A 19,751-nucleotide genomic window follows, 5' to 3' on the forward strand; every position below is an offset into this window, starting at 1 on the left:
CCTGTGAGAAAAATACTGATTATGATGTTCACTCACACAACTACCCAAACCATGTATGTGTTTATGCAAATGAGGGGGAGAGAAAGCGAGCAGCTGCGCTAATGGTCAAGATTTCTGCCGCTCATTCTGCTGTGACCTGATACCGTTTCCTTCATCATTCATCATGTTTGCTTTTGTGACATAACGGTGCACTAAAAATCATCCTAGGTTTATAGATTACACAGGATTTCCCACATTGTGAGAGTGAAACTTATGGGAACTTAATAGTTTGTGTGTGACTCCTGCAGTTCTGTACTTTTCAGTACTATTGGAGAAATTTGCCTAATAAGTGCTTTTAAACCCTCGTCAGGAGAGGGGAGCATATGGAAGCAGAGTTAAAGAGCGAAGCAGTCTTGAACGCTGGTTTAAATATGAAGGAAAATGGCTTCCTCATGGGGAAGTAAGGAATCGATAAGGGAATCGTTTAGAGTAAGTGTAAATGATGTCAATGGATTGAACCAAATGGAACCGGTTCTTGATTCCCATCATTAGTGTTGACATATGTTTAAACAAAGTCTGACAAGAGGGGAATAGCCCATTGCTTTGGAAAAAGTTTTCCAAATGATAGGCCTGGGTTCAAAAGATCGATTTTCTGATTTAGATCAGTTCTTTTTTAAAAATCCGATATCGATCCATAAAATCCAAAGATCGATCTTTTATTGCCTTTTCTCTCTCCTGTGGCTCCTCACGCTGCCAGTCTCAGACTTACGTCACTCATGCAGCCTGAAAGTTGATCGGCACTCGCTTCTAAAAGCTGTTAGGCTGATACAAGGTTTAAATCTCATGCCTAATCATCTACTTTTGGATATCTGGACATGTTATTAATACGAGCTGGATATCTCTTCCTCAAACGTAAACTTCCGCTGGTGCAGCACGAGCAGCGGAGCTCTACAGGTGGAGAGCGCTTAAGCCGCTGCTGCTACAGACCGGGCAGACTCACACACACAATAGTGATCATCTGCGATACTACATTTAAGAGGAGCAAACCCCGACTGATTCGTGAAACCCCCGTATATGCCACTCCGTACAGTGTGCTTAATTTTACGACCCCCTACTCCTCCGTTTCATGCGCAAATTACGCACGGCCCCACTGTTTACAGCAGGGAAATGACGGCGTGCTCAGTCATTTAGAAAGATATGAGTAACAAACTCGCATCTTATGTAGATTTTCTATCAAGTTAGCAAAATATATCATTCACAACAACATACAATGTACATAGTATGACAGATAACATGATGCACGTTTCTTTTTGTAAGCGCTGTGGGTCTTTTAATAAAAGAGCATAGGTGTGTGTCTATAGTACACACCTCACAGACAGCAGACAGAGAAATAAACATTAAAGCACCACACTGTATGCACTATATCTGAAGATGTAACTATTACTACTACTACTACCACATTATAAGCTTCTGTGTAATTATATATCATGGACTTAATCAGATTTAGTTTAAAATAATTTATCAAATTTACTTATTTGTATTCATTTAACAACAATAATTTCAACTTGGACATGCAATAAGTGACTTATCTCTGTAAAAGGAACCTCCAAACCTGACTGCCTTTTGGATTTAAACACTACAAAGACAGAGGCAAACTGAACAAAAGAGACCATATCCAGGATGTGTCACATGGAGGTAAAATAGTGATGTGAATACTAGTAGTTTAGGGTCAATTTTTGCTGCAAATCCTGAAATTTTTAATAATGTGCCTAGTTGGAACATTCTTTGTACTATTTCCAGCTTAAGTTATCTGAGAATCTCTTAAATGTAGAAACATCGTAGGATTTTTTACTAAAATATCTCTACTTGAATCAAATCAAATCGAATCGAGAATCGAATTGAATCAAGGCCTTGAGAATCAAATCGATTCAGGAAATCAGTGGCAATACCCAGCCCTACCAAATGATCTTAGTTTTGAAAGCACCAAGCCTTAATGAAATTGCACTCAATTTTGATAGCTTTATAGTGTTTTCATCCCTTTAGACTAAATTCAGATGTCTGCTGAAGCAACAAGGAAAGAGGCATTAGGAACATCCCTGAGATGCTTTTGTTTCTGTAGGTTCATATTTGTTTTTGACCGTCACGGTACTGTATGTCTTTCTTCATACTGTATAATCTCAGCGTAGTTTTTATTTTCTCTTGAATTATTTCAGATATTGCCAACAGCAACAGTCAGATGATGGCAGACAGTTGTCTCCACTGTTGTTGGCTTTGCTGGAGATAATGAGAAGCCTGCTTCAGATAATGCTCAAGGCTTCTCATAGGACCACTTATTTCTTAGCTATGTGAAATTGTATTTAAATGTGAACTGTATATGAAGAACCCCAAAATATGATATATGAAGGAGCCACTCTTCGGAGTCTCTCTTCTTGCTGATTTATGATGTGGAAAAACCCACATGAAGACATGGCTCTCAGAAAGCAGACATCCAGAGCTACCTCCCAGAGAACACCATTTCTTCAGAGGGGACATAAACACAGTTTCTTGGAGCCCTAAAGAAAGACTTCAGATTGCTTGTCTTGGTCAACAAAACAACAAAATATATAACCATTTTCAACAGATAAATGCAGCTGACTTACCCTTTTAATCTACTACTGTTTGTATTTCTTGTTACAACGGTGTTTGAGTGTATAACCTGTTCAAAACAGTGTTTGCTTTAAATTTGGATTTTAAAAATCTGTTATAATAGGATCAATGCGGGATATTATTTCAAGTTGGTACATCTTACAGCAAGAGGCTGCCTTAAACAGTATACAGAGAGGATCTTTTTTAATAACACTTTTTTAGAAAACACATTTACCAAGATGTTATTACCATGTACCTGCGAAGAGGGAAGTCCCTTTTCTAAAGATGTGAGCCAGCATTTAATCACACCGACAGTCATTCTTTGTGCTTCAGAGCCTGCAAATCTTGTTTCTAAATAATAAAAATGTGACTCTGCAGAGCTGTTAACAAGTTAAAAGTGGCATATATGTTTAATTTTCCCAGAATCCTTATCTCGTGCCATTTTTGGGAGTTTAACTGATAGTGGTTGGTTGCTTTTTGATGATAAGACCTGTGAATGAAATGAAAAAAATGCAGCAAAATTGCAAGGCACTTTGTATCCACAGGGAGACATCTTTTATAAATGATAACCCCCCCCCCCAAAACACACACACACTCACACACACTTAATAAGTGATTCTCTATTCTCATGTTAGAATTACAGTGATCTGAAGCCTGCACTCTATTTCTCTGATCTGCCATGATCCCGACATCCCTCTCTTTCTTTCCATTTTTGCTGTGGGAAAAAGGGGAACGTTATAAGCTGTTATAAGTTAATTTCTTGTAAATTCCTTCTTGGAACATCTTTGGATGGATTGGCACTGACTGATCTTAAGAAAGAAACATTTTTTTAGTATTTCTTTTCTTTTTCAGTCCTTTTTATGGTGATTTAAGTTCACAAAACTTGGTCATTATATATTTGTGCTCTATTTTCGTTAGGGATGCACGATACTGGATTTTTTCTGCTATCCAAAATGATGATATTCACAAAATAATTTTGGCTGATATTGTTAAAGATTCTTGATTTCAACTAGGTTTTCTGGTTAAATGAATTAAAATCAAAGTCATGACCAAGGTTTTACAGTGACTGTGCGGATATTTCCTCTATTTAAAGGCCTCATCATTATTTTATTGTATATTTAGAGGAAATGTCTTTCCTGCCGCATAACCTCGCCCCTGGAGAGATCGTATTCATTTTGCCTATTTTTCTTCTCTTTTTTTCCACCTTATAGAAGTTTTGTCCCTAAGTCATGGCGGACAGGAGAGCGGAGAAGTCATGTGAAGAAGCCAGCAGATCGTTAACCAGGCGGGAGTACGAGGCAGCAGTCAGCCACAGCACGGATGCCCTGGTGGTCCTTGCACCCCAAGCCCAATCATCCTGTGCCCCTGTCCCGCCGAGCCCTCCATCCGCCACCGCCGGACCCCTCCGCAGCCGCGTCCTGCTCTACAGAATTGCTGCCTTCCTGCAGCTGGTTAGGATTGCTCCTCATGTATTTTTTCTGCTTAACAAGCTTGTGGATTTAGTTGAAGTTTTTTTTCCCTCTGTTACCTCTTGCTTTGTGGCTCTCAAATTAAATCATTTAAATGGCAGTCATGGTTTTGTCAAAGAGAGGGAGTCTATTTTTAATTATTTAAAATCCAGATTTGAGATAAAGCTACCCTGAAATGATGTAGACTAATGCTTGCTTATCCACTTTGATTAGGTTTATTATGGGGTAACGTAACATCAAAAGAAGGCACACATGATAGAAGTGAATCCTGCTTTCTTATTATTCCATGTTATTTTAGCTCCACAGAGCTCTCAAATCACAGCAGATACTAAGGCCTTAAGATTACTGAAACTGCTCAAAGCCTGTAATGATAGTCTGAGGAACTCCAGTGTGAGGCAAAGTTAGCCTTTCTTGGAGCTTGGCTCATTTCTGACCCTCAAACACAGAGTTTTTCTGTTTCGTTATTACCAAGATTTTTTACTTTATCTCTTGTTCTCATAGAAAAACTATGATGAAGCAGATGAAGACTGCAAACATGGTGAGTAGCAGTTTTAAATTTAAACCAGTCCTGATTTTATTGACAAGTTTTCCCCCCTTCCTTAAAATCTAGTGGCATAAAAGTGAGCTACCAGTGTCAGGGAAGCCCTGCTCCCATCACAGCATTGAGAAATCTGGTGCCCCAGATTCTTAGTTGTTTATTTCCTTTTATCAAGTCCTTGCCACTACTTGATGTGTCCAATGAAAAGGTAGAAAGTCACTGATTATATCCCAGTGAAAATGAGGGTTTTAATCACACACTTTGGTATGGATGTCATTAGTGTTTTAGTCAATCAATTAAAATCCATCAATTAAGAACAATCATCACAGGGTTGAACAGTAAAAGAGCAAAGAGCACTCTCTCTTTAATTTTAGTTTTCTTTTAAATAAATTTAACAGAAAAGAAAAGGTGTCTACAACTCTGTTTTTAAAGCACCACGATGCAAAAATCTCAAATCTTAGCAAATTTGTTCAGCTAACTTCTTGTCAAAAATAAATCCTTGCATGTATTAAAAAGCCACTGGCAAGCCTGGAATTGTTTTGAATATCTGAAAATGAGATGTTTATCTAGATTTGTCAGCAAGGAGACTCATGATACCGTTTATGTAATACATCACAATCTCAATATTTTCTATTATAATCACAATCGCAAATTATTACCAAATCATGCAGCACTACTGTGCACCCAACATTTTAAACTATCTGGTTTTCAATTATCAAAATTTCAGGCAAATTCTCACCTAAAATGCACAAATACTAGGGGTGTAACGGTTCACAGAGGTCACAGTCCAGTTTGTACCTCTGTTTTGGAGTCGGGGTTTGGTACGGCAGCATAAAGTTCTGTATAAATGATTCTAGGTTTCCCTCATTTATTACTTTTAACTGACAGAAGTGCAGCTTAAAGCTTGATCCATCAAGTTTTATTTAGAACAGTGGCCCTCAACTGGTGGGGCAGGACCCAAAGGTGGGTCACGGAGCAGTTTGCAGTGAGTCTCCCTAGGGGTCTGGAAAAAAAGTGGTGGCAAAATTCCTTCTTGGACATGCATCAGTACCTTTTATGTAACCCTGTTTTAAAGTGAATTTGGGTAAATTTAAATGCTCGATCAACATTTCACCCAATTATCTCCTCTTCTTGAAATAAATGGCTACTTTACCCATGATAATGAAGTTATTTATTTTAATGAAGTTCTCTGGAAATTTGGCAAAAATTGACATAATGATGGGGAAAGAGGGTATAAAATTTGTCAGTTTTGTCCCTTTTCTTTTTTATATCAGGGGATTTGGTCTAATTTTGCTCCAAACTGCAACGTATTCAATTAACTAAACATGCATTGTTGAATATTTTTTGTTGGAAACTTGGGTAGTGATCTGTTGTAAGACAGACTGGTGGGTTCTGAGGCCTGACCAGTTGAGAACCACTGATTTAGAAATACCTGTGATAGTTGGTACACCCTGTGGTGGAGCAAACATGAGAAAACAGGGAAAAAGATAAATAATGAAAAGCAACACAGAAATGAAAATAGACTGTCTTAAATGCCAGTGCGGCTTATATTTCATATGTATGGTAGGTGAATGTACTTAATTCTCTCCATAATTGCTTCCTCTTTATTCTCTCTTCTTCCAGTCCTGGCAGAGGAGATGGCCAGGGGAGACGGGTCGCTACAGTCCAGCCTGCGCTCCATGCTGTTGGATGGCAGCCTGCAGGAGGTGATCAGCATCCTCTCGAAAGCCCTATATGGAGAGCAGATGGTATGATTTATGGACAGTGTTTACATTTAACGTAATATATCTTACCAGACAGTTTAGGGCTTGCAACGGTCCAAATATTGATTGTTGATAGGCATGGCTGACTTTAACAGTGGTCTGTATTGCTTCAGTAATATCAGATACAGCATACTATATGATGGGAAAGCAATATCCCTATAATATGCCATAAGATTTTGGAAGATATTTCTATTTGTTGCATAAGTTTGTCCAAATTGGAACCAGGAGTTTTTTTCCATCTATAACCTTCAGGCACTTTGTAGTATTGACAGATGGTCACTCTTTACGCTGCACTTTTTCTGCTTTTCCTACCACTTTCATCTTTGCTAAGAATCTTTTTCCTGTGACTCTCAAAAGTAGAGAGCCATGCATATTTTGACATGGCTTTAGAATTTTCTAAACTTTCTCCCTTTTTCTCTCCTTTTTTTACCCCCACTTTCATGCCTCCAGTGCAGTGTTTCTTAGATTCCCCCTCATTCACTCAGATTCAAGTTTTTTTTGTATTTTCAACCTTTTCAACCTTTAAGAGGGCTCTTAAGTACACAACATGTCCTTAATAATCAGCACAGTAACACTGGAGGAGGAAGAAAAGACTTTTGAAATTGTTACTTTGGTTTGGCTGAGTAGTGCTGCCATTAGTTTTAACTGGTGGAGGGAGCTGTATTTTAAAAACAAAGCTGCTATAATGCGTCTAATTAAATACTTTACTTTATAGACTTAATTCAGCTACTGAGTACAAATCATATAAATCTGTCTGAACCTTTTAAACGTAATGCATAGCAGTAAAACCAGACCAGCTCTGCTAGCATCTGGACTTTGAGAGTCAGCACAGGTGCTGATTGGAGATAGTTCAGTAATTCAACCCCATTTACCAAATAAAGTGCAACATTGTGTAAAATATAAATAAAAGCAGAATGTGGGGATTTTGTAATATTGGCCCATATTTAGCAAAAAAAAATGCCACAAAGACTACATGGAAAATGTGGAAAAAGAAAAAGGTCAGTGCTTTTGAGAAGTTACATGCTCATTTTGAATGTTATGCCAGCAGTACCATTCAAAAAACTTGGGACAGTGGCAACACATGACTGGAAAAGTTGTGAAATGCTCCAAGATGAGACTCATAATTGATGTAGTTTACTGGAAACAACATAAACACATCACTGTGGTGTGGTCTGACTGGGAGCAGGACCACGGGACCACTCGGCTTGGTATCAGCTCTAAGTTCTTAAGCCAGAACCTGTGGTGGTATGGGGATGCATTAGTGCATGCTACTGAAGTGGCACTGCTGAGTGTCTCTGCTCTGACCTCTGTCAGAGCCCCAACTCCCGTGGCCTGTTTAATTCACCAGTCAGTAAATAGGGGGTTTAATATTGCCTGTTTATCATCAGATTAAATAATGTCAATGTTAGTGTCTGTTAAGGCAGACAGAGCAAAGAGAGAAAAGACGATGTCTCTTTGTCATTAAGTCACAACCAGCGGACTTTTCTTCCTTCACCTCAGTAAATAAACGCTGCATGGGGTCTGATTACCTGCACAACCAATCAATTGGTGTGTGGATGTAATTTTGGAGAACCAAGATTTTCTTTGGTTGACTACTGCTCTACTATACTGGTGTACAAGTCTCCCTGGTATATAACTTTGTATATGAAAAAATAATAAAATATCTACTCCCTGATTTTGAATTTTGAGATGTTTGCAGATGGTGATATTGCTTGTAGATTTTTGATATTGACAAGACTGTGAACATGTGATATCACAAGTGTAATTCACCATTTTATTCCATAAAAGTAGATTTTCTTACTCATGTACATATTCTCTAATTGCAGCAGGATGCTGTAATGAAGGGCTTCTTTCTTCTTTTTTAGAATGGCATCGTTACAAAAGACATGAGCAGATTAAAAATGCTTTTCTCAGAAATAGAGGTAAGGACTTTAAACATTACTTGTGTACTTGCTACCCCCCTTTGTTCATTCCTTTTGAATGCTGCCTGTTTAACAGACGATCGTTTAATGCTCACAGGCGGGAGCCATTAAGATGACAAACAGCCTCACTCTACTGCTAACTTAATTATTTTGAGCTCCTCTGCCTCGCTTGTGGCTATTGTAGATTTGTTACTCATTAGTCTGCATTCAGTCCAGGAGTCCCACTGCTTGTTTTGTGCTGTCGTTAGTAGTTGTCATGCAAGTTATTATCTTTGTGCCCCCACCTCATTTACTCCTGCATTTTGTCTCTATCAGGCTATAAATAGGGAGATGGTACCAGAATACACAGACGACCAGGAGGAAGGTGAGAATACCTGTAGCTTTACTCCATATTTCAATAGAAAGAACGAACATTTAAGCACAAGCGGAGCTCATACTGTACAAGTTAGAAGGAATATAAAGCCAATCTAATTGTTTTATAAGGCTTTGGTTCAGTGTCATATGAACATTTGTTTATGTGCACTTTCACAGAGGTCCAAGATGGCTGGCAGTTCAGGCCCCCTCCCAGAGGAGTCACCAGCAGTGAGGAGTACACTCTATGTAAAAGGTAAAATGTACTGGGTCATTATTTTGACACAGACGAGAGAAAAAATACATCTCTGATCTAAAAGTTTCTGTAGAAAAAATGTAAAATGCCAAAGCCTATGTTACTGATGTAAAAGAGTTTTTTCTAACATCTTATCATAAGGTGATAAGTTTTGATACTTACGCCAAATTAAGACCAAAGATTCACAACGAGACTTTTTCAGAATTTTGCTGGTTTCTGAACTGAGCTGTCACTGTTGCGATCAAGCCTTCTGAGGGTGTAGTCTTTGTCTCTGTTTGACAAATCACAAACAGCTGGTTTTAAGATGTTGCTAACTGATAAATGTGACATTATAGATGGAGATCTTTTTTGAAAGGCTGTAATCACCAAAAACTATTTATTCAAAGTAAAATATTTCGTTTTTTTTTTAATTATGCTGTGAATTTTGGAAAATTGTTAGGTTGAAATATATTTACTTATTTTACAGGGTTAGTACATATTAATCAGCATTTCTGTAAACATGCCAGCGTTAGCCAAAAGGCTGGTATCCATGTGCAGTCCCTGGCCAGATTTTATAATAGACTCTCTAAAAAGAACTACATAATACAAGAAAAGGTAAGGGAGAAGAAGCAAAACAGAATACAAACAGAGTAGTTAGGGAGCAAGCAATTCTTGGTAATGAAAATAACTAGAAACCACAAGTCAATATAATATGCCGTTATTGGAGTGGGTGGATAAATAGCCACTGTTACAAAATACATAAATCATGTGTGACAATGAAGCAGCATAAGCAAATGTTAAAAAAAACAACATGAAATATGCAAGACAAATCTGAAGCAATATTAAGAGAAAAGTTAAGATGATATAAAACATGCTACACAAAAAGGAGGCAACATTAGGAACACCACAATGAAAGCATTCAGAATTTTTCCCACAGAAACTTTTGCCTCATTAAAAAGTCTCGTCTCCCCTATCAGCGGCGCATGTAAGTAGGATGTCCCCATGGAGGAGCAACATTTGTCTGAAAAAATATTAATTCTCAGCAGAAATATCTTTGTTATAACAAGACTGAGCTAGAAAAACATTTTTATGTTTATTTGTGCTATGAATTGCGCTGCCACTGTACAATGGTAATGACAAGGGGAATTTAGTGATGAATCACCCTTGTGCGACCTCATACATCTTTGTGCATTACTATAATTACAGAAAAACAAAAAAATCAGACTCAAACCTGAGCCACCCTCTTCGAGGACTACAGTATAGCCTCTACATTTGGCGCTTAGCTGCAGGACCATCAGTCCCCCATCTGCATGAATTGTGAATCGGTCTTTCTTTACTCCAGATTAACCCCTTCTCAAACATTTGCGTGTAACTGGATGGTGGATGGATGGACAGGTGGAGCTGTGTGAGAAAAGATAGTAACAGATCTGTAGTATTGATATAGTTCTGGGACCTGTATTCAACTTACTAAAAGTTTTAGCTGTTTGCTGTTATCCGTCATTACACTTTGAATATGTATTACTGCACCTACAGTGCACCATAGTAGGGCTGAACAATTATAAAAATTAATTTGATTGCCTCTTATTTCCCAATAATGCCATTGTGATTTCTTATGTGATTGTTTTTATTAGTTAAGAAAACTGCAGTAGGACATATTGCAATTTAATCCTAATTTTGATTAACTGCTCAGCCTTTTACCATATACATCTTTCCTTGAAGTTATCTGGTCTGCTTCTAGATCAAAGTGATCTTTGCTTTTTACTGAACATATCCACAACATGGATGTTTACAGATTACAAAATATAACAATGTAGAATAAGTTTTTGATACACCAGGTCTGTTGAGACAACAATTTAATGGATTGAAAATGCATCAAATGAGGGGGCAAATTATAAAACGTTATAAACCTTACCCTGTAGATATTTTGTGTTCTTTAAAACTTTGTGATTTAGAACTTGTAGTTAAAACTGTCACAAATCATTTTAATGTGAATTTGACTGTTGTATTAACATACAGTAGCACAAATTCAAACAGTATGTATCTGCTGCAGGTATTTGGAGCAGGGCCTGTGTCGGTATGGGGCTCAGTGTACGTCAGCCCACTCGCAAGAGGAGCTGATGGAGTGGCAGAAGCGCTACGCGTCACGCCTCATTCGCCTCAAGCAGCAGCAGGAGAGCAAACACTTCACAGAGAACTACATGGAGACACTGATAGAGAAATGGATGAACTCCCTCTCCCCAGAGAAAGTGGTAAGTGCGAGAAAGCCAGAAAATGCCTCAAGGGATAAAACAAAAAAAAAAACAAATAAAAATACATTGCCAAGACAAGAAATCATTGCCTAGAACAGCTACCCAAGCACAAATGTGTGTTTGGTACTTTGTCATATTTTTCAAAAGCCTCTCCAAACCCCTCAAATCCCCCAACATTGTATGTCTGGTGGGGTCAGAACTAATATGGTTGAACACTACACCAGCTGCATGTTGTTTTTCTCCACACAGACTCCCCCAGCAGGGCTATTGAGGAGTGGTTTTAGATTTTGTGAGTTGAGTTGTTTATGTGTTGTCCTGTTAGCAATGCAAGCATAAAATGGCCTTATTTGATTTGTATAACTTCACACAATGGTATTTTAGCTTCTGATTTGTTTTCAGATATTAAATTTGAATAAAAAAATAAATAAAAAGTGAAGAGTAACCTATTTGAATATATTAAAAAATTGTACTGTTTATTTTTTTCTGCAGCACTTATGTGGAAAAAAAACTAGAACTGACAATAAAACTAATAAAACCTAAACTAAAAAAAGTCAAATAATTAAACTAAACCAACAAACCAGTAGTAAAAACTAATTAAAATTAAATTAAAATCAAAGCACTAAGTGAAAAGGAAATGAAAATAAAAACTAATGAATATTCTGAAACTATTTTAACCGTTGTGTGTGCACCTTTATTGCAGAACACAATCTTCCCCTCACACTTCGTCAGCCAAGTCAATCTCTGTATAAAGATAGTTGAAAACATGATTCTTTGGCAAGAAAGCAATCAAGAAACCTGCTACACAAATGTGTTTTCACTGACTGTGGAGGAAGCTGTTATTTATTTGTTCATATTTTGTTGTTTTTCTGAAGGAAGCATTTAGAATTTCTTACAGTGTGGCAGTATTGTTACCAGTTTTCTTTTCACTTACCTGTGCTTGTAAAAAAAATAATTGAAAAAATGGTTCAAAGCTCATATTTCATATATGAAAATATTTTTTCCCACATAATTATCCAGGGGTTTTTCAAAGTTGTTATCTCATTATTTCTGTTTACAAAGAGTTCTTGTAAATAAACGGTGCAAAGCATATGCTGTTACAGAGAAAGGAATCAGTGCCGTCCACCAAAAACATTTCAACACTGACCACTTTTGGATACATTTCCATTAACCAGTTCTAAGCCCCTGTTTGTTTTTATTTTTATTTTCCAGCTAAGTGACTATTTAGAAGGTGTGAATGTAGAAACCAGCTCTAGCCTCTCTGTGACTGTCACCACCAAAAAGTCCTCCCATGCCTGGACCTTCTCCTTGTTGTGCAAGGTAGGAAAAACAATAAATCCATTTATATTCATATTCAGATGTTCTCTTTTTCTGATGGTGTCTTCTCCAAGTCTGAAACTGAAAAATTATCTTCAACAGGAGTTCTCTTTGGTCTTAATGATTTTCATGTTCTTCATACTAGCCTGCCAGAAAGCTGTACAGAATCGCCCTGCTCTACGATGCCCATCGACCACACTTCTTCATCACCGGTGTGTCAGCAGGGGAGCGGCTACAAGCTCTCCCCAAAGGCTGCCAAGAGTGGACTCCAGAAGAGGAGACAGCAGGTTTGATATCATTCCAGATTTTCTGACTGGGAATGAAACTTTCTGTTTAGATGTGTTCATTTGAAATATTTGCTTTCTTTTTCCATGTTTGCATATGAGAGTGATTGTTATGCAGATATATAAATGTAGTTCAGACCTAAAACTTTAGTTCTTAAAAAAAAGACTCTATTAGGTTTAAGGATGAACTAAGAAACAAACTTCAGTCCTTTTAAAGGAACGAGGATGAACAAAGACTTCTGCTGGTGTAGGTCTGTTGGTCCAGCCTAAAACTCATCAACTCAAAACTTTCATGTTTTAAAGTACCAATAAATAACTTCTTGAGCTAATATCTGCCTATATCATGGTGATCATATTGTGCATCCCTCAATTTGATATAATTTTTTGAATTTTAAATTTACTTTTTAAATTTCAATCTCAGCATTTTAGCCTTCAAAGATATCTGTCATGTATTTTGAAATGGCTTTAGTTTTGTAATATTTCTTAATAATTTTAAAGCATGAATGAAGTCAACTTATATTACTCTTTAGTTTCTTTTCCTCATAGTTAGTGATTAATTCAAATACTTATAATTTTTGCAAGATTAAATGCTTTAACACCAGTCTTTTCTGTCCTAACAGTGGCGGCAGACAATGGCCTAGACCACTGTGTCTATAAGGTGGCAGTGGGCTTCAGCACAGAGATCTTTGGTACCTTCAGACAGACTGTTGTTTTTGACTTTGGCTCCGAACCTGTGCTGATGCAGCGGGTCATGGTGGATGCTGCCTCTATTGAAGGTATACTAAAAATGAAATTAACTTGAATTTCAAGCCTTTATTATTATTTTTTTGAAAAGATAGAAAAAAGTAATATCACTAGTCCTGTTTGTCTCGAAGTTGAAAAGACACCCTTGCATATAGTATTTAAAATATTTCCACAGATGAAGCACATTCTATTTAAGAGACACATCCTGATAAAATCATCCACATTACATCCAGTAAACAAATAAATGGAAAGATAAAATGCCAGTGTTGAAGTGCTGCAGTGTAGATGACATATAGACAGTTAATGACAAAATTATTAGCCCCCGTATGAAAATTTCAGTTTCTCTCAAGTATTTCCCAAGTGCTGTTAAACAGAGTGGAGAGTTTTTAACACTGCTTTTCCAAACATTTTATTTTGAATGCTTTCATTATTTTACTTTGGACATAGAAACAAAATTATTTCACCAAAACAAAAAAAAATAAATAAATAACAGAATCAAAATTTTTAGCCCCCTTTAGAACTTACCTTTTAGTTGGGCCATAGCACAAACCACTGTTGTGCAATGTGCTTCAAGTTTGCAATGCTCAAAGCTTGTAAAATCAAGTTAAAACCAACAGTCATGCTGCGATCCATTTATCTCGGAGAGCTAAAGTTGGAACAGGGAATGACGTCACATTCGTCTGCAAAAATGGATTTCCCAGTTGTTTGCGTTCCATTTTTCATAACCACGGCGAGTTGGGGAAAAAATTAGTGTCTCCACAGTTGCTTATTTTATTTGGATGTAGAGCAACTCTATAATGTACAAACTGGCTCCAAAGTTTGGTTAAAAGAAAAGGATGAAATTTTTTATTATGACAATGGAAGTGGAAACTGTGAAAAGCTTTCTATTTTTAATCTACTTATATTATTTGATAAGTATTATATCCATAAGTAAATGGACTCAAAAGTTACCAGGGATACAACAGTTTGAAATGGAAATAGAGTATTATATGACCTCACTACATGGAATGAAACACAAAAAAGCAATGAAAACTCTGGACATTAGTGAATCCCTAAATATGTTTATTTAATTTCTAGGTACCCCATGTATATATGTATATAGTGTATGAATTCATATATACATGGGTGAAACATTTAAGTAATGCTTGTAAGTATGCATGTGCCAGGACACGTATCGATTTATTCTAACTGATATTCAAAAATCCTAATGCTTGCCATTTAGTATGTGCTTCGCATATATCAATAGAAAAAGTTGGAAAAATGTCAGAAGCCATTCTTGCGTTAGCCTGTCATTGTTTTTAGCAACATTTATCAGTTGCTAGCTGATAAACCTTTAAAGAAACACATTGCACAGTTATTCATGTATGAATAGACTGTTGCTGCACACATGCAACCGCAGGGTAGTGCTGTGTCTACAATTTCTAAGAAATGCACTGAGAAACAGCAAAAGGTTCAGAAAACAGGTTTTTACTACACTTAATACTTTGTGCCACCATGTTGTGACGCGGAGGTCGGGGTGCTCTGTGCAAGACTGAGTTCACGAGTTGTAAATATGACGGAGAGACGTTCTTTTGCCTCTTCCAGTCGGAAGTGGGAAAAACAAGTCGGAATACGAGTTATGCTGACAAATGGAACACAGCGTAATTTCCCAGTTTACACACAGTATAAAAGCCTCACAAAGAGTTTGAGCTGCCACTTGAGAAGGCACCATGCCAAAAACAAAAGAAACCAGTTTAGACTTGAGAAAAAGAATTGTTGATGCTCACAAAGCAGGAGAAGGAAATACAAAGTTATCACAGCGTTTCCAAGTGTCAGGAACTGGAGTGAGAAGTATAATCAAGAAATTCAGTAAGAGCCACACAATTCAGAACAAGCCTGGCAGAGGTAGGAGGAAAAAGATTTCAAAGACCCTAGAAAGAAAACTATTAAGAGATGTGTCTCAAGACCCCAGAACAACTACCATGACTCTAGTGAATGACGTAACCAAGTCAGGATTTGTAGTCTCAAAGAAGACCATTACTAGAACCCTACGCAGGAATGGACTGTGAGGTTGTATGTAGTACACAAGTATGGACCTGGAGAAGAATTATAAATACTGGAAGTGTGTCCTTTGTTCATATGAAACTAAACTAGAGTTCTTTGGCCATAGAGACATTGCTTATGTTTGTATGAAAAAAGGGAGAGGCGTGTCACCCAAAGAACACTGTCCCCACGGAGAAACATGGTGGTGGGAGTATTATGCTGTGGGGATGCGTCAGTGCATTCTGGAACGGGAAAATTTGTCAAGATGGAAGGAAACATGAAGAAAGAAGGACATGTGGAGATTTATGAAAGAAAACCTGAAGCAGTCAGCAGCTAAACTGGGTCTGGGCCGTCACTTTTTCTTCCAACACAACAACAACCCAAAACATATGTCACTCCTGGTCAAGGACTATCTTCAGAAGAGCAAAGTGAGCGTTATTGAGTGGCCTGCACAAAGCCCTGACTTAAATCCCTTTGAAAAACTCTGGGGTGAACTCAAGATGAAGGTCCATGCCAGAAGGCCATCAAATCTGGAGGAGCTTGAGAGTTTTGCCAAAGAAGAATGGGCTGTGATTCCTCAGGAGACATGTCAGAGACTTGAAAACTACAACAGACGACTGCAGGTTGTTATCCAGCAAAAAGGAGACACTATTTACTGGTAGCATCAGGGAGGCTAATGATTTTGACTCTGATAGCGTTTGGTTTTTGTGGAATATTTTCATTTCTGTGTGTAGAATGATTTTAGTCTCCAAAATAAAACTAGGATGTTTGAAAACGCTGTATTGAAAAGTCTTTGTTTTGTTTATCAGCACTTGAGAAATACATTTAAATGAATTAAATTTTCATGGGGGGTGGGTGTCATAATTCCATCCTCATGTGTATAAGGTACTGAAGTCATTGATTGCTCAGTTCATGAAGTTAATACGGCTATGTGTTTAAGTTCCTAACTTTATAAAGGCCTCCATCAGTGTGTGGGTCAAGGCAGAGTTTTATACAACTCTTAGGATTCAAATAGTGGGTATTGTGATTTTTGTTTTTCTGATTTAAAATGCTTTAGGAAGGTGTTTATTGTGCTTATTATTGGTCAGCGTATGGTTTAACGAGTATTTAAAGAATTAATACCATCCATGAACACCTCTCTCATCCTCTCATCCTCTCTTCTTAGACTTAGAACACCTGATGGCAGCCAGGCAGCAGCTCTTGATCACGGCTAAGCGCTGGGACTCTTCCTGCAAGACCATCGTAGAATTTGTCCCCAATGAAGCGATGGCTGAACTGGAGCGAAGCCTCCTCTCCCGCTATCAGATCCCTTTGTCGGCAGACCAGCTCTTCACCCAGTCGGTCCTAGACAAGTCACTTACCAAAGACAACTACCAGGCCCGACTGCATGACCTGCTCTACATAGAAGAGATTGCACAGTACAAGGAAGTCAGCAAGTGAGTTAGCAGCTTTTCGTGATTTCCTCTTACTGGGATCCAAAAGCAGATTTTCTTTAAATTTGATCAATTCTGAGCACAGCCTAAACAACACAGATGGATGTTAGAGATTTGAAAAATATTTAGATACAAAAAACAGGAAAATGTGAACCTACAATCTTAAATTGAAAATCAGTACATTATAATTCCTAAAAAGTTAGATTTTTGTATAACATTTAAACAAAAACCAGAATCCTTTAATTCAAAAATTGAGACCCTATATTTGATCATAATACCAACAATGGCAATAATTTAAAGAAAGTATTGCAACTTTAAGTCAGTATCCCTGAGCTTCCAGAAAATGTGGTCAGAGTACAGTATTTTGTTAGATATACTATCTAATAAAATATTGTACTTTGAACAAGTATTTATTAGTGTTAATAGCCTCTCAAAATGAGCGTTCCATTTCCAATTGATCTGTCTTGCAACCAGCTTTGTGCACTGTGACAAACTGGATCACAGTCAGCATCATTTTACTGAACTAGGCCTAAGGCTGAGCCCAGACACCCTTTTGAGAAATCTCAGTTTGAATGCTGGTTTTCACAGTGTCATTCTTTCGACCATTACTTAAAGCTGACCATAGATGAGGGTTGGAACATAGACAACATAGACATAGACAACACTCTGGGCTAAAGAGGAGCGAGATGGTCCAACTTGCCAGAGTGGTAAAAATCATCCTGTCTCAGCTTTTTAAAATTTTGTGCAGGCATCACATTCAAAATAAGGTTATCATTTTTTACGAGCAAAGGCATTTGTTAGGTTCAACTTAATCAAATGCTATTTCATTTATATGATGGAGTCAAAAATATTACGATGCATTGTGCTGCAGACATGGATGTTTCTGCATCAGTGCAGAAGCAGCTCATTATTGATGCAAACAAACGCTGCTTGTGTGTTCTCCCCCTGCAGCTGGACCTATTGTAAATACTCAAATAATAACCTGTTTCCTTCCAAACAGAGCTGCTTTCAATGCTGTTTAATGGTAATCTGTTTGAAATGGTGCCGCTTTTTATGTCTTTGCAGTAGCGTTAGCCACACGTGATGCTACTTAACCAATCAACTCCTTTCTTAAGAGTGTGCTGGCACGTCATCCTAGAGATACTCGGGAGTCTGCTGAGTGAGGTCTGCTAAAGGAAACACCAAACACGAAGCAAGTCAGAGAGAATTAGAAGACAGCAAGAAAATACATTTTAATTGAGGACAAACAGAAAATGTCAAGACAAAACACACGTCTGTGTAGTGAACATGCCATACGATGACACAGAAAATAAACAAAGTAAGAGCCCAATATGATCGATTAACTAGAATTCTGACACATTAAACACAGCAATCTAAAGTTCATATGCGTCATTAAATAAGAGATGTGTGAGAGTGAGTGAAGAAATGAGAGAAGCAGGTGATAAAGGTGTTCCATTTTGATATGCAACTGATTCCTTCGGCTGTTTTGGAAAACAAGTTAACTACTTAATTAAGAAAAAGGGAAAAACTCATCTCAACCTTTAGTCCTATTTTGAAATCATCTAGTATCACCCATTTCAATATGCTTTCGTAAGTTATTTTTCATAAACACCTTTTACTTAATGAGAGAAGAATATTAATCCAATATTTTTTATTATTAATGTTATTCACTTTGGATTTGTAAAATATTAACATTTACACTGGGAGTATGTATTTTTAGGCGGCCTTCTTTCATTTATAAAAAGTAGCCATGCACAGTTATATAGAAAATGGAGGATGCCTGAAATAAATTGTGATGCATCGTGATATTGAATTAAATTGTTGGCCTGATTATCATAATTGATCGGAATTTACACAGTGTCCCAACTTTTTAGGAAATAGGATTGTAACTACTCTCTTCTTCAACAGTACATTTAATTTTAACTGCTGGCTGCATTTTTAACTACCGTTAGATATTTATACACATATACACACATATTTTTAAGATCTTTAAGCTGTGTGCTAGGAGTAAAGAGTGGAAACCAGTCTGAAGTAAAGCAGTGTGAATATTAAGTGGATCTCCAGCCGCCACAAGGTGTCAGACTTGGCCTTCATTGGAAAGTTTGCTTTGTGTTTGAAAGCGGGGGAGAGAGAGAGTGTCTGTCACAATGAGCTTGATTCATTTTCTTTACCATTTACCAACATGAGTCCGAGGTAATTTCTTCAAGGAAAGATCACAGTCATTCTTCACAGAATGATTCAAGTACAGTGGACCTTCTCCCACTGCAGAGCTTTACTCTTTGCTCTAAAATTGATCTTCTAATATTATAACTTTGTAGGTAAGGGATTAAATTATGGATAACTGTATGTTATCACCTACTTTATGAAGTGTTCTTTAAATTTGCCTCATTAAACATGCACATACATAAACTCTCCACCTATTAACCCCATGTGCAAGGGGATTTGTATGCATATCATGACTGACTGAGTTTAAGCAGGGGAATTATGGTAAAGAATTGGCTTCCCTGCTCATGGCATACACTTTAAAATCTAAATATACAAACTTTAACTTAAAGAAAGATTCTTGTCAGAATTTCTCCCTGAGTAATATCATCATCTTTCTTGATGAGAGTGGTATCTTTCCACTGAACCCAAAGCCTGCATTGCTCTCTGCCAGTGTTTACCCTCTCCAGAAGTATAACTAGAAGACTGATGCAAACATAACAAGAACCTTTGACAGTCAATTTAGTTTGGCCTACAAATACAGGATCTGTTCTCTTATCTGTGTTTGTCAGTCACCCATCAGAGTTCATCACCAGTATTTCTTCCTGTTTCATCATTTTG

At 37.4% G+C, this 19,751-nt stretch overlaps 1 protein-coding gene across 1 annotated transcript in view; it reads left to right on the forward strand.

Moving 5' to 3' along the window:
* The window catches only part of helz (helicase with zinc finger), a 101,157-nt gene that overhangs the window by 13,391 nt on the left and 68,015 nt on the right, over positions 1-19,751 (forward strand). The window contains exons 2-12 of the mRNA XM_041784415.1: positions 3,816-4,055; positions 4,575-4,611; positions 6,235-6,359; positions 8,240-8,296; positions 8,612-8,660; positions 8,828-8,903; positions 10,933-11,131; positions 12,341-12,448; positions 12,591-12,732; positions 13,350-13,505; positions 16,661-16,931. Of these exons, the coding sequence (XP_041640349.1) occupies positions 3,834-4,055; positions 4,575-4,611; positions 6,235-6,359; positions 8,240-8,296; positions 8,612-8,660; positions 8,828-8,903; positions 10,933-11,131; positions 12,341-12,448; positions 12,591-12,732; positions 13,350-13,505; positions 16,661-16,931 (1,442 nt within the window). The 5' untranslated portion in view covers positions 3,816-3,833. The remainder of the gene's footprint in view (positions 1-3,815; positions 4,056-4,574; positions 4,612-6,234; positions 6,360-8,239; positions 8,297-8,611; positions 8,661-8,827; positions 8,904-10,932; positions 11,132-12,340; positions 12,449-12,590; positions 12,733-13,349; positions 13,506-16,660; positions 16,932-19,751) is intronic.

The sequence above is a fragment of the Cheilinus undulatus genome, linkage group 4 (genome assembly GCF_018320785.1).
Source record: "Cheilinus undulatus linkage group 4, ASM1832078v1, whole genome shotgun sequence".
Lineage (NCBI taxonomy): Eukaryota > Metazoa > Chordata > Actinopteri > Labriformes > Labridae > Cheilinus > Cheilinus undulatus.